Below are 15,003 nucleotides of genomic sequence, written 5' to 3' on the forward strand. Positions count from 1 at the left end.
GATTTTACTTTACAAGGCAGCATGAATATAGCAGTATTAGAATATTTAGCCTGTTGATGGTGATTATGTAGTTGAATGATACTTGCTTGTGTTACTTTTATTGACTTACTTGCACAACATTGCATTGTGCGTTGAATTTTCCCAGTGAGCAGTTCAGCGTGAACAGAGTTCAACAGATGCTCTACACATGTTGTACACAATCGCATCATCAGGATCGACTTCTGCTGTAATCGTCTTGACACACTCAAACATATCAGTGTAATTTCAGTTTAATTACAGCAGCGTTTTGTTTTAGCCAAATGGCTGAATGATTTACCTGCTGAGAGCCCCTTACTGTGATCGTCAGATGAAGGCAGTTGACATTGTCTTGTCATAGCCCTGTATTCACATTTTTCTTGTGCATGTAAATGTACTCGATAGTGTCAGTCACTTGACATTTTTCTCTCAGGAGTTGTGCTTCAGTTTAGTTGTGACTGATTTACTAAGACTTTACATCTATTATACACACACTTTTAGATTTAGAGCTACTTGCACTTTTTTAAGATGTCATCATGTCTAGTGTCTACTGAAACCTAACGCCCATCAATTTACTCAACTCGTAGAAAAAGATCCTAGTTATAACTTGAGGCCGAGTAATCCAGTGATGGTCATCTCCACATCCATGGGTACAATGCAAACCAGAACAGCTAAGAGCTAATTTGAAATATTTTTCATGGTACTGATTTGCCAAAGTGCAATTAAATACAGATGAAATGCAGGGCTGAGGTAGCAGACTCACTAACTCCCTCACTAACAATATATCAATGTTTTTGACAGTAATAAGGCTCAGATGTGCCCCATCAAAAGCTCAAACCGTTTAAAATGTTGGCCGGGGGTCGTGTCATAGATGTTGGCAGAGTGTCCTGATTTTATCTGAGGGAGACCCACAGTGTCAGACTTTGCAGTATATGTCATTATAATATCCTCTACACCTGTTAGCTTTTACTTTCTGCACAGTTCCTGCTCATCAGCTGCATCACTGCAAAAAACCTGGCAGGTAGAGAGCAGAATGTGAGCTCTGGAGAGCTGCTTAAAGTTACCTTAGCGTCTTGATTTTTGAAAGTGACTAGATGTTTAGTTGCCGTTAGCAGGGGAATGCATCCTGTTTGTAATCGGAGACAGCTGGTGTTATTCATCCACCCACATGTCCTCTCGTTTGCACTCTGCTTACAAAGGAATCAGATGCCTAGTGTCTTTCTCTCATAGATAACAGCACAGAGGAGGCTTCATGCTCAAATGTGAATAATAACAGTTCCCTTGATTGTTACATGGGAGTGTTGTGCTTTCAGTATATGGCCTGTAGCATCAGTGCTTTGACGATAAGGAGCTCATACATACAGAGCTCCTGTCAAACTGGTGGGAGCAGAGACATGGTCTGAAGTGAAACAATGCATCTAGAATTTATTTTTTGTAGTTCAATATAATCTGTATGGTGCTTTGTCTTATTTTTTTAGCATGGAATTTGTTCATTAGGGTGAGATAATGGGTGTTTGGACCGCTTTCTTTCTTTTTCTTCCACAAATTTTGTCCAATTTCAGAATATTTAATGTATTTGGTCCAAGCACAATTGGAGAAAGAATTGAAAGAAGCTGGACTTCTGAAAGAATTCAAAGCATGCTTATCAGAGCAGTGACACTGTAGTTAATTCTTGCTGGCTCAAATGTAGGTCTAGGGATTCCTTATCTATTGCATGAGAACAATACACAGAGACTCTCCTGTAAGTCACTGTGGAGATGCTGTACAATAAGAAGGCAGTAATTAAAATAAAGTCATTAGAGCAGCCCCAGTTGCTGCAGCCAGCTTGGTTCAAGAAAAGTAGTGCTTTACAATTCCTTTAATGTGTTCTCCCAGCTGGACCAGTAATATTTTGCCCAGTAGGTTTTCTGAGTAAGCATTCACACAACAATACAAAATCCACTCTGGAAACTTCTGTCACAGAGAAGAGAACACACAGGAGATGCAGAACTTGGCTGTTTCGCAGAGAAAACCTGAATAGATCTTCTGGCGGGCCTGCAGATGGATGCGTGCTAAGCCTCCTAAACTGCTGCTGGCGCAAAGCAGAGGCACTTTGGGAAATACCTGCTCAGAAGCTCGCTCACCCGCTCGCCTGTTGTCTGAAGATGCAGCAGTGCCAAGCTCTCTGGGACAGATCCTGGTGCATGTAAATGCACTTGGTGAAGTAACTGTTTCAAAGTCGCTGGAAGACATTCACGTTGTACTTTATTGGAGGTGGAATCCATATGAACCAATCACATTAGATCCTATTGAATCCACAACTGCTGGCAGCCAATCATATTACATCTTATTGGATGCAGACCCAGCAGCACCCCAATCATATCAAAACTTATTTAAGTATGAATGCGTAATCCTGACGGCCAATCATGTTACAACTTATTGGAAGCGGTGCCACCGGCAGCCAGTCTTATTGCCAATTATTATTGTGTGAATAAAAAAACATCACTCACTTGTCAGTGAATGGTATCATATTGTATTGGATGGGGGCCATACAGCGTGGATGGTGGCCAGTTATATTGCATCTTATTGGATATAAGGTAGGCAGTAGGACAGATGTACAGCTGAGCAAGGGTCCAGTAGATCGTTGGCAGGTTATAAGCATTTTTAGGCCCACAGAGTGAAAAAATGTCCTCATTGTTTTGAATTTGAAGAGGGAAATGGTGTGAGTCAAAGGTTAGAGGAGTGGAGTGCAGACTGGAGGATTACTGGCTGGAGTCCATGCAGCACAGTCCAACAGAGTGAATAAGTGACAGATTGCTGTGAAGCTTCTGCAAACAGTTCTCTCAGCCAGAAATGACTCAGCGGTGGAGTCGACCTTAGTGGGTGGAGCTAAAGCGCTATTTTCTGGCAAACTAACATTATTGAAACCCAATGAAAAAGGCAAGAGGGAGTCAATAAACCACAGACTAGCAATCTGGCCACTGCATTAAAATGCTGTTTAGACACAGGCCACTTCTCAGTTGCACATTCTTTCTTTTTTAAGCATGTATTATGCTCAGTGTGCAAAAATATTATTGCAGTATGTACAATTATTGTGCAACATATTTGGTAAATGCCAGTATTAATACAAAATGACTTGAGTCTTTGTGCACAGAGTTGGAAGAGATGGTTGTGTTATTACTTAGTGTACTACTGTTAGTATTAGAATAATGTTAGTGTACAATTGGGACAGGTTACTGTGGGCTCTGTTTCTGTTTCACCAAGGCAATCTGCCTACACACAGATTGCAAAAGGTGGCAGCATCATGTTTCACAAATGACTGTTAAATTTGCCAGTCCTGCTGGGCTCTTGCTTGCGAACACATTGGCTGCCAGTATACCACTTGCTGTGTTCCATATACTAAAGATTTATTGTGTTAAGAATCTGACTTTTTCTACCCATGGGGCAGTTCTGGATGTGAGAAATTTTGCATGACTAAAACTCAAGTCTATTTTATCTTTTATTCATGCAGGTGATTCGTTAATTACAGCCAGTGAGCACTGGATTAAGTGCCCTCTGTTCCTCAACATCTGCTGTTCAGCCATTCTTTAGTAAAGCATTGCAATCCCAGTAGCTCCAGTTGCCTGCTCAGTGGCCAACGGCAGTAAGAATGAGGTCATACCGGGCAGCTCCCAGGTGAAAAAGTTTGTAAGAGTGAGAAACGGTCTCTTGCTCTGAAGAAATCATGCGAAGCAAACCCTCCCTGAATAAATAAAGCTTAAGCAAAAATTATAGAGCAATGCCTCTGGCTTGGTGCCTTGGTGTCATTTTAGGTTCCAGTACTGATGACACACCACAGCTATAACACTTACTCAGTATATTTAGTGGTGTGTTTCCAAAACCACGTGTTAATGAAGTAGAAATACCTTGATTTTTATTGACACCTTCAGTTAAGGAGCAGGAAAAGGTCACCTAAACAAAACAAGACTAGAACCATTCTGAGCCATTTGTCAGCAGATGAACTACAATACCAAATGTTCTTTCTACTGTTGAGTTGCTGCTGACAAACAGAGGAAGGTAAAATTAAAAGAAAATGCATTTGAGGGTGCATTTGCCCTCAGATAGGAGCACCAACTCAGTCAACTCGCTGTTCACTGCTGCACCACAGTGTCTTGAAACATGTTTCCAGCTTCTAGTCTTTGCATAAGTTATTTCTTTCTTGCATTTATTTATTTATTGTTTTACATTTTAGGCACTTAATGCAGCGAGTGCTCGCAAGGTTAAATCAGCTAAATTGGTCTCAAACTTTAGATTAATACATTTGTCAGGCTTTCTAGCAGCCAATAACGAGTTGTCAAAACAACACACACAATAATTGCAGTATACGCTGTTCCTGTGTTCCTTGAATATTCATGTATTGTTAACACTTGGGGAGACGTAAAGAGCCAAACAGATGTTTTCCCCACAATGTCTGGAAGTATTCAGCAGCAGTATGTGTCAAGCTGAGAGAAGATGTTTACAAACCTGTACAGCTGGTGAGACACAAATTCCAAAAAATTTAACAAGATCAAGAAGCCTATATTGATTTTTGGCTAATATATGCAACAAGAAAATTGAAAGTTAAAAGAAATGACTTGGCTGCCTTTATCAGGTGCAAGAGTGAATTAATTCATGTGTAGGGAGGAGGAAGAGGAGGAGGAGGAAACTTTATGCGCCACCAGACAGCTCTGCTAATATGTCTGCAGCCAGATACCAGACACTGTGGTGACGGTTAAAAACTCGACTGAACACTGTTGACATATTGTAGCTGATGTAGATAATACGGAAGATTTAATTTGTTTCCATGCTACATTTGAACCGATTGATTTTGAGTATGAGGCAACAACACTTTATGGCTCTAAAGGACACATCAGGGTTTTCAGACACTAGCCACATGTACAGTGGCCAAGCTTCTGGCCCTCGTTTTTCATCTATAAAACCTGCTAAAGATAAATTTAAAACACAACTAAACCTGTTGATGGATGACATTAGCAGCAAGTCAAATGTCACTCAACAGCTGCACCTTTGCTTGACCAAATACCAAGACTTACAGCCGCCGTCCTCTATCTGAGTCTCTAATTTGCCTTCTGGGTGCCTGGCTGCTTTCAGAACAAACCCTGACTATGACAGATGTCAGCTGTCCTGTGTGAATAGCACCTTAACAGAGCAACAGCCGACTTCACACTCGGTTACAAATCTCTGCGCTTGGCAGATATTTCAGCCTTGCTTAGGATTCAAACTGGCAATTATCCAGTCCCAGGCCTTGTGCTGTAGCTGCTGCCAGGGTGAAAAGAAAGACTGTCTTAGAGAAGTCCCAGGTTTAAGTTGGGGCAAGCATCTGAGGAGTCCTGAGAATCTCCACTAGCTACAGGGACAGGGTCGCAACAAATGTCTCTGAAGACGGCCGGCAAATGGCCCATTGTGGCCAGCTAGTCAGATCTCTGTATTCTAAAATAAACTGAGTGGGTTTTGAACAGTTTAACTGCAACATTTCTGTTATAAAAACCACAATTGTCAGCCAGAAACTTTGTAAAATGTTATTTAAGTAGTTGAATTGAAAGCATGTGATAAAAAATGACTTCTACAGAAACGCAGTCACCCTGTTGACTTTCCAAGTGCTCGGTTTCATAAACCAAACTCGGCTCATGCAGTTAACGGTGTTGAAACATTACTGAAATGCATTTTCCCTGTCAGCCTGTCAGTCTCAGGCATTCAGCCTGTTGATACCACTGAGGGCGTGGGGGCATGTACACTGTTTATACAGCTCTTGTTAGCACGGCTTCCCGCTTGGCTTCTAATTACTCAGTACTCAGCCTCAGACGATGTGAGGAGTAGCAGCAGACTCAACTGGATGTAGTGTCACGAAACATATCAGGATCAGATTTTCCCAGATCAGATCTCTGTTTATCAGTTTCACCTCCTCTGTTGGACAATATATAGGACTTCTAAAGGCTTTGTAATGCTGTCAGTCCAAGTAACATAGCTGACACTGTCATGTCCATAACATAGGGCTGTAATTCCACATAATGAAATGCTAATAATGATAATCAGAAAAAAGTCCAGTTGTCCACTAAAGCAGACACAATGGATTTCGACCTTGACAACAATTACATAAGATTGATAAACCTACCACTACATGAAGGGAAAAGTGTAGAACTGCCCAGCAACAGGCAGCTTTGCTGCACAACACAACAAATATGTTGTTTTAAAAGCTCGGTGATGTTTGACTACCACTTTAGATGGCGAGGAGCTGCTAACGTTAACCTAGCGGGAACATTTAGTCAGTCATCATCGCCCTTCTGGCTTCTTTCCAGTTTCTCTGTAATTGGCTGTTTAACTGAGTAAACATTCTTCTTATGTGGACTAATTTACACTCTGACAGAAAAGAGTAAATAAAAGTGGATGGTACAACACAGCTAATGAGCTATGATCACTTCCACCAGTTTGTACTGTGTAGCTCTTTGTTCCCCTGAAGGTTATCAGTCTCACAATGACATGGTATTGATCAACAAAGCAAATGGATGGATACAATTAAGCCATTTCAGTGTTTTAAGGTCCTAAAGGAAGCATTTAATACTACTGAAAGGGCTATTGATATTGCTGGTTTGTTTCTTTGGTTGCTAGTATATTTTTCTTATTATTATAAATACATTTGAGTGGAGAACATTTTAAATCAACTTTAAAGATTAATGGAAACTTGTCAGGCCCTTAGAATGAAAGCACAGAGGTTTCTTTCTTGACTTGTTCAGTGGAAAGAAATTCACACAGACAAACCAGTTTGTCCACTCACAGTAGCTTCAATAAACCAACAGGCAAGTTGGCAACAAAAGAGAAAATGTTTTCAATAATTGCCTGACTTTTTCTTGACAAGTAAAATTCTTCCATTTCACTATGTCCATTGCTGTCTTTGTATATAACAGCACACAACCGACTGAGAGAGCAGACTGACTTAACTGCTTCCTAAAGTGCAGGATGATGCATGGAAAGAATGGGTACATGACATTTATAAATTTGTGGTAGATTGTCAGAGGTTGGCTTTTTCAGTATAAGGAAGGACGTTTTGATGGAACATTGCCACCCTACTGAACGAGTCCAGTTTAAGTGGGAGCGGTATTTTGCATTTCACTGCCGTAATGTGAAAGCCACATTTGTTTCACTTTACTTGAAGGATTACCTGCAAAAATGTCTGGCTCCCACAAGCACTGCATTATCAGTAAGCCAGTGACATGAGTTGTTTGAGATTAGATCATTCAGGCAGCCTTTAAATGATGAAAAGGCTTCTAAAAATGTCTTGATTTCAACATTTTAATCCATCACATCTAAATTTAGGTAGTGAAAGGCTCTTTAAGGACCCGTTTGTACTTTTTGTCTTTGTGATGCTGAGTGTCCTGCGGTCACACGGAGGGCGTCCCCCTCCTCTGAGTTTCATTACAGTCGCTGTAGGATGCCACGGTGTATATGCACAACAGACTGATTGAACCTCCTCCTCTGCTCTCTCCCTCCTCTCCTCCTCTGTTTCATGTTTGATGTCTCTTCCTTTGACTACCCTTTATTTTTCATCTTTATCGCTCTTGTGCCATTTTTCTTTCTTCTTGTCTCTCTGTTCTACCCCTCACCTGTTGTGTCCTATCATCTCTGCCCTCTCACCTCTTTCTCTGTCTCCTTCTCTGCCCTTGTCTTCCTTTTTGTCTCCTTTCAGCCAAGCCTAAGAACTCGGCCACAGTAGTGACCGTCCAGGCCGGCACCAAGTCAGTGGTGGTAGCCCAGTGTGAGGCAGTGGAGGGCAAACCAGCAGCCACCATTAAATGGCTGCCGCCGTTTGGAGGAAACCACTCAATGAGCACCACAAATGGCCCAGATGGAACGGTGACGGTTCGCAGCGAGTATCGCCTGGTTCCCACACCGGCGGATAATGGCAGAGAGGTGACCTGCATGATTGACCAGAGGACACAGGACCGGCCGTGGGTATACCCCGTCAAGCTCTCTGTGGAGTGTAAGGAACACATGTGCACACACACACTTATTTCTTTTCACACAGTAAGGCCATAAAAAGATGCATCGCCCCAGAGGACACTTTCTCACTGTCGTGTATCTGGGCTCCAACTAAGAATAAAAATAGCTTGGCTGGTTCCAAAAGTGCTCCCTGCCAATATCTTCAGACGCAGATCAGTGCCAGAGCCTTTAGGCCTTTACTTTGGCAGCCACCTGCAGAACCTCTACCACTAATCTATAGACATTACACAGGCCGCCAAGTGTAAAGAGTCCACATTTATATCCAAGCTGTGAGGCGACAAGATGATACTTAATGTTAGTGTGCAGCACTTTCTCTGCACTCCACCTTCAAAGTCACTTTTGTAATAATTGAAATTACAAAAACAGCATCTGGTCTATTCGCTGTAACATATGAAAATGCATCTTGGGTTTTTCATTCATAAGCAAATTAATGTGGCGCTAGAATACAAATAAAACCAGTCTTTCTATTATACCTGGTCCGGCTGCACAGACAGACTGTGAATGTACATAAAAAAGGAGGATAAAGTTTGTGTACTATACTTGCATTTAATTTAATATGGCGTAAGGTTATCATGCAATCAACTTTGTTGTGAATTTGCAATGGAGCAAGGACTTAAACGCTTATGATATTCCATCTACATTTGATTATTACTGTAGTAATCCCTTGCTGATAAGCTGCAGGGCGGTGTACACAGCATTAATAGTGCAGCAGCATCCTCACCACTGCTTCTCCTTAGTTGTTTTTTTTTTCCTGCATAAATTACAAGTGCATCCATCCAGCCTTCTGTTGAAGGACAGACAAAACAGATGACTGTGGTAACAACCGATCTTAATCCTAAATGGAAGCTTTTAGAACTGTACTTGATGAGGGGCACAAAATGTTTCAGCAAAATCTTTATTATTTTATACTTCCAGGACTTTATTCCCTCAGAACTATAGAAAATCAAGAATTCAGATGTTTACACACAAATCCACGCACACATTGCTTTCATTTAATCCATTAATTTCCATTCTAATTTACACAGGATTAAAATATTACACAGGTTCAGCGTGGTTTCACAGAGACTTAGGCTTGCTGACAGCATCGTCTCCACTGTGTGGCCTCGCTGCCACTCACTACAAAGATGGAACAGATTGTCTTTGTTCAGCCTCTTTTAATAATCAGCAATTTCTAGACGGAACGCACACATGCGCACAAATGTATGCAATATACACACAGACTGCCTGTCAGACCTTAGTGTGCAATAACAAGGAATTCAAATAAGAAATTCTTATAATTAGATGAACACAAGACCCCACACACACTCTCTCATACACAGCATCATGTCAGCCTATCAAGCTGCCAAATTATCTCTCCTGGTTATTAGGAAAATGTAGCATCTATGTGTGTGCAGTATTTTTGTGTGGGGGCCTTATATGAACCATACAAACTCCAATGTAAACACAGAGCTAAATGATCTCGCTTCTCAAGCTGTCGCTGCGTTTGCTGCAAGAAAAACTCAAATATGTTTGTACATCTATACATATGAGGACCCTCCTTCTTTAGTCAGCACTTTGAAAACTTATTCTAACTTGAACCAACCAACCAAAATGTCCTCACAAGGAGCACACACTTGCACCGTGTCTCCTCACTGTGTGGGGTTGTATCTCCTGTCTGCTGTGTGCAGCTCAGGCCAGCTTTTATAGGTCAGAGCTCTCTAGGAGGACACACACACACACACACACACACATCACACCTCCCCTCCTGTACTGCTGCTGCCTTGACACACTCTGTCCTCACTCTTTTTTTCAGTCTCTTTCTGTCTTTAGATTTTGAACATGAAAACATCAAGGTTCTGTCCTTGTTTTAACGTTCTACTCACGCTGCCTTGGTTCGACTTCACTTTAAGTCTCTTATGAGAGTGACACAAACTTATTCCTTCTTGGTATATGAGGGGGCCTTGATTTTGGGGGGACAAGCTGCTTAAGTTAAAAAGGTTCCACATTTTTGACTTATCTTTTCTCTAAATACCCACATAACCACAGATGGAGGCATATCAGGCTCCTTTTGTCTTGCACTGAGGATTTGATTGTGATGCAACCTTTCTTCAGATACGAGGTTATGAATAAGGATTTCATTAAAGTGGGTTAAGGCCAGAAATACTGTATGTTTATTTTTAACATTTAATGCATTTGACTGTTTTGGCTGTTAGCTTTTGCATCTGCTAGATAATGAACCTTGCCTGATGTTGAAATAGAAGTTTCTTTGCTTTATTACAATTTGAAAAAGGGTTTCTTTAAATTGTTTATAGCCTCTCCTGATGTAACAATACAGATTGCATGTGACTAAATCAGGCCCTGAGACTGTTGGTTGATTTAGACTCTAAAAATAACATTTCCCTAGCAGCAAACACAAACTGTACTTGCATCTTAAATACGCTTCTTAAATATTTTCCAGCAACCGCAAAACTTCTAAAAGGAGGAAGTTATAATTGACTTAAGTGTTTTTGTTAGTATGATGGTGGGAAGGCTTTAGGGCGATATGCGTCAATGCTATTCTTAGGCAGGCTAATCAACTGAGCGGGCCTGGCTCTCAGATGGGATTGCCTACCAGTCCACTGTATAACCTGAGCAAATACAGGCCAGGTTATATCTGTTAATCTCTGCTCTTTGCTTTGGTGAGGACAGGTTTCATTGGTGCATTGTGTTACGGTCTGATATGTGCATGATATGATAAGTCAGGGTTAGAGAATAGTGTCCCTGGTTGTGGTGTCTACAAAATCGGTTTTAGTTGAAGTTGAATACTGAGCTTCCACAGGAATGCTCAGCCATTCCTTAGGCACATTTAAGTATGTATAATGAACTGGTACCACTTTGATGTGAAGGCTAAGACATCTTTTTAGCTTGTGCCTCACATCAGCTGTGTAATAAAAAAAAGTATGAAAAGTTGAAAGTACAAGAAAGAAACAAGTCAAGTACGACTCTGAAGGGGCCCTTTCACTAACAAACATCCACTTTGTTTGCAGCCACTGGCAAGTGGATGCTACAGATTACACTGCAGAGAAAAGTCATTCTGCTTAGGTTAATACATTTTAGAGTCTGGGTCAATTTTGTTTCAATTCAGCAACAATGGAATTGTTTAGTTGCTCATGGTATTGGGGTATTTACTTTCGATCCCTCTGCTGTTCAAAACGGCGCAGAAACAAAATTGAAATAGCTACTGTACATTTAAGGGAATTACAGTTTAACTTAAGGATACAACTGAAAACAATTTGAGAATTGTATGGGATTTAATTACTAGTCATCCTCCTCCATTTTCTTGGCATAATATGCAGTAACATCACTGTGTCTTCTGCCTTTCTTTTCAGACCCCCCCTCTGTATCCATAGAGGGCTATGACAATAACTGGTACGTCGGCCGTTCAGACGTTGTGCTCCTCTGTCTGGCCAACGCCAACCCTGCGCCCACCACAATCACCTGGACCATGTAAGAATCACACCCTGACCGTCTGTGCTGTCGATACCTTCACCTCCCCCTAAGAGAGTTGCACAGTCTCTGATGTTTGTTATACTCATAAGGAAGATGTGCATTCCTCTTTAATGATCATTTCTTTTGATTTTCTGATAGACACAAATGCTCTTACAGCAACATGTTGTCCTGATGGACAGATGGCGTGCTGTGTAGTGTTGGTTTTCTTGATGAATATTGAGCAGGAGAACGGGACAGCTGTTCACGCCTGTGATTTCTCTCACGTTAATGCTGTCTTTGAATACCAAAGTCTCTCTTTTCTTTGGTTTTCATTTCTGTCTGTTCCCATCCATCTCGGGTTCTTCTTTTCTCATTTTCCTCTCCCTTTCTCTCATCGATTTGGCTATTTGATTTTTTTCTTCACCTTATTTTATCCAATATCTCAATACCTATGGTCTTCTCACTGCTTTTCTTTTCAATTTCTCTCCCTCCCCCTTTTCTTGCTATCCCTTGTTTCTCCCGTCTCCCTTTTCTCTCCTTCCATTACCTCCTGCTAACAATGTTTCATCTCACCCAATCTTCTCTTCACCACCTCACCCCATTTATTCCTTCCCTCCATCCCTCTTTCATTCTCTTCCCTCTCTGATCTCTCTAGGGCGTCTGGTCCTTTGCCTGACACAGTGGAGGTGGACGGCAACAAGCTGACGGTGAGGAAAGTGGACGACACTGTCAACACCACCTTCACCTGTGAGGTCAAGAACAAGCATGGGGCTAGCAGCCACCAGATCACCACCGTCGTCATCGGTGAGTCCAGCAACCTTCAGACAACACACACTCACACTGTACCTGCTGTGTGGAAATGTGCACAGATGCACACAACAGAGGACAGTGGAGATGCACGATGACAACACACAGGTGACACAATACAACAGCCTATCAAACACGATGGGGCAGTTTTCTTAGACAGCATGCCAACACCACCTGCACACACACACACACACACACACACACGCATGCTGTGATTCACACTACTTATCTGATGTTACCCCACACATGACGTTGTGCACAGTCACAAGTGCACATGAACAGTGTTGTGAGATGCACTCAAATAGACATTTGCATACACACAGAGCCCATGTTCCCCCTCAAACATGCACATATAGTTGCACACATGCACACACACAAACATACAAATCTCTCCCACACATGCACGCTGGGATCAGGGCTGATCTGAGAGCTGCGGGGATGCTGGTCTCTCTGTCTTCACATTGGGTTTTTTCATGTTTTCCTCCTCGTGGGTCAGCTTTCAGTGAGGCACAGCGGAAGCTTTTTATTGAACCTTTCCCCACAGCGGGGCCAAATTGCAGAACAAGGGCCAAATCAAAATGTTCCAAACTTCAAATCGAAAGCAGTCTCTTGAAACTGGACTCTATACGACCGTGCTGTGACTGCAGCTCTGCTGGACGTAAATTAAATGGGAACGGTTTATGAGTCTGAGAGACGGCCCTTGTTAGGTTGGTTTGGCCCCGTGGTGGACATGACGGTGTTGGGATTGTTGAAGGGTTTCTAAATCCCTCCAGGGGTTCAGGTTGGTGTGAGCCAGTTTGCCCAGGTTTGTTTTTCTTTTCTACCCTTTCTTTATTTTGCACCCACAGTTTTTTTACATGAACTAACACCTCCTCAGCATAGGTGCTCTTCATTCTTCTTTTACATTTCCTTTCCTCTTTTATCTCTGAATCCCCCCTGGGTCTTCACTTTTGACTTTTTCTAGTCTGGTGATTCGGTTGCTGTTGCCACGGTGTACAATCGGGTGTTTTTCTTTTGCTCTGGCCTCTGACACTTTCACACATCGATCTGACACACACATACCGTACTGTTGTACGAACACACACACAGACCCAGGAACATGTCTGCATGTTGAAATGCCCTACTGCACATCACCAGGCAAGTCTCAAAATGTGTTAGTGTCTTTTTTTTTTTTTTTTTAATCAACCCATGTGTGTTCCCACAGTGTTGCACTCCACACTGTCTGCTTGACTGGACCAAGTGCTTTCCATGCTTATTCTACAGTTCTTTTTTTTTTAGGAATAAGTCTGAATAATCACCATGCTAAGCTTTACAACAAAACCAAAAACTCCTTTTGCCAAAAGACAGAGAGAAATCTACATTTAGAAAATCCGTGGGAAATCGGCGCTGGAGATTTGAATTGTCTACTCCGAGGACAAAGAACCTTTGTAGCTTGGCAGTGTGTAGGGAGGGATGTGTGGGAGGTTCAGAAATGGCTAATCTGCTACTGTTCTTGCTGGAAGCGTAGTATTGTGACTGACTCAAAATATCAGGGAGGGTACTCTTTACTATTCTAGCACACAAACACATAGGCTTAACATGCTGAGATCCTTTACAGACACATGTAAAACCCACACATATCACTCACAAAGCACACACATACTTTGAGGACTCATGCACACACACAAATGGTATATATTTATTGGTATAATAACCTGCATTGAAGCCCAGACTTTGTAATTTATCTGTTTTCTGTGTTCGTGCCCTTGGTGTTTCACAGTTGGTGTTCCACCACAGTAAAACTGTAACATAGTGACTTAATCTCTCAGTTTAACATGTTCACTTACAGAACATTTTCTGAATGAACCGACCGAAATGCATGTTTCTGCTGATTGGTTTTTTGGCTCCCACCCTCTTCCAAAGTGACTTCCCATGAATGGTGACGTGGTGTATTGCTCAGGGACAACTCGATAGAACGTAACAGATAAGGATAACTCGGACTGTTGTCAGAATCAAAGCTGTGACCCTGCATTTGCACATTCACACTGCCACGTTTGTCATTGTAGACATCCTTAGTTTGTGTTTTAAATGCAAATCATGCTCAGCATTAATATGATTTTACAAAATACCAGCCCGCCAAATCCTAGCTTTGTGTGACCAGTGCGTTTCAAAATAAAAGAACTTTCCTCACACCAGGCATCAGTGAAGGGCGATAGACAATGAAATGACAAATAATCCAGGAGATTATCAAAACCCAGTAAACACGATTCAAAATATTTTTGTGGGGCCATTGTTGAAAAAAGCTGTTGGTTACTATTCCATTTATTTATATGTACTTGGGATTAGCCTTGAACTCTATATTTAAGTCAAAAGGAGGACATTAATTCTAGCTGGTTTGAATTTATTCCATGACTGTTGTATCTTAATGTATGTGTCCCCATAAAAATAAAGATTTTTAAAGCCTTAGCCGCTATGCCAGACTCAGTCCTGACAAGATGACATGACCATATGTTTTAGCGCTGCAAACATGCATTAAAACTGCATTAAATAAACTCCTAATTGTAGTGAAAGCAAATGGATCATGACCCATAATGAGAGCCCCTCTCCAAATGAATTGGGCCACCGGCTCAGTCCCCAAGGGAAGCCATCAGAACCACAGCCCATGACTGCTTAGATTCCTTTGCTTTTACAATGGCACAGTTCTAACAGCTTACCAGGAAAAGTCCCAGCACTCCAGATGGCTGG

General features: G+C 41.7%; 1 protein-coding gene across 4 annotated transcripts in view; it reads left to right on the plus strand.

Moving 5' to 3' along the window:
• pvrl2l (PVR cell adhesion molecule related 2 like) overlaps nt 1-15,003 on the plus strand; it is a 242,152-nt gene that overhangs the window by 105,910 nt on the left and 121,239 nt on the right. For all 4 annotated transcript variants that reach the window (XM_020618476.1, XM_020618475.1, XM_020618477.1 and 1 more), the window contains 3 exons: nt 7,712-8,005; nt 11,373-11,490; nt 12,128-12,276. In XM_020618476.1, the coding sequence (XP_020474132.1) occupies nt 7,712-8,005; nt 11,373-11,490; nt 12,128-12,276 (561 nt within the window). The remainder of the gene's footprint in view (nt 1-7,711; nt 8,006-11,372; nt 11,491-12,127; nt 12,277-15,003) is intronic.

This window comes from Monopterus albus, unplaced genomic scaffold (genome assembly GCF_001952655.1).
Source record: "Monopterus albus unplaced genomic scaffold, M_albus_1.0 scaffold206.1, whole genome shotgun sequence".
NCBI classification, from domain to species: domain Eukaryota; kingdom Metazoa; phylum Chordata; class Actinopteri; order Synbranchiformes; family Synbranchidae; genus Monopterus; species Monopterus albus.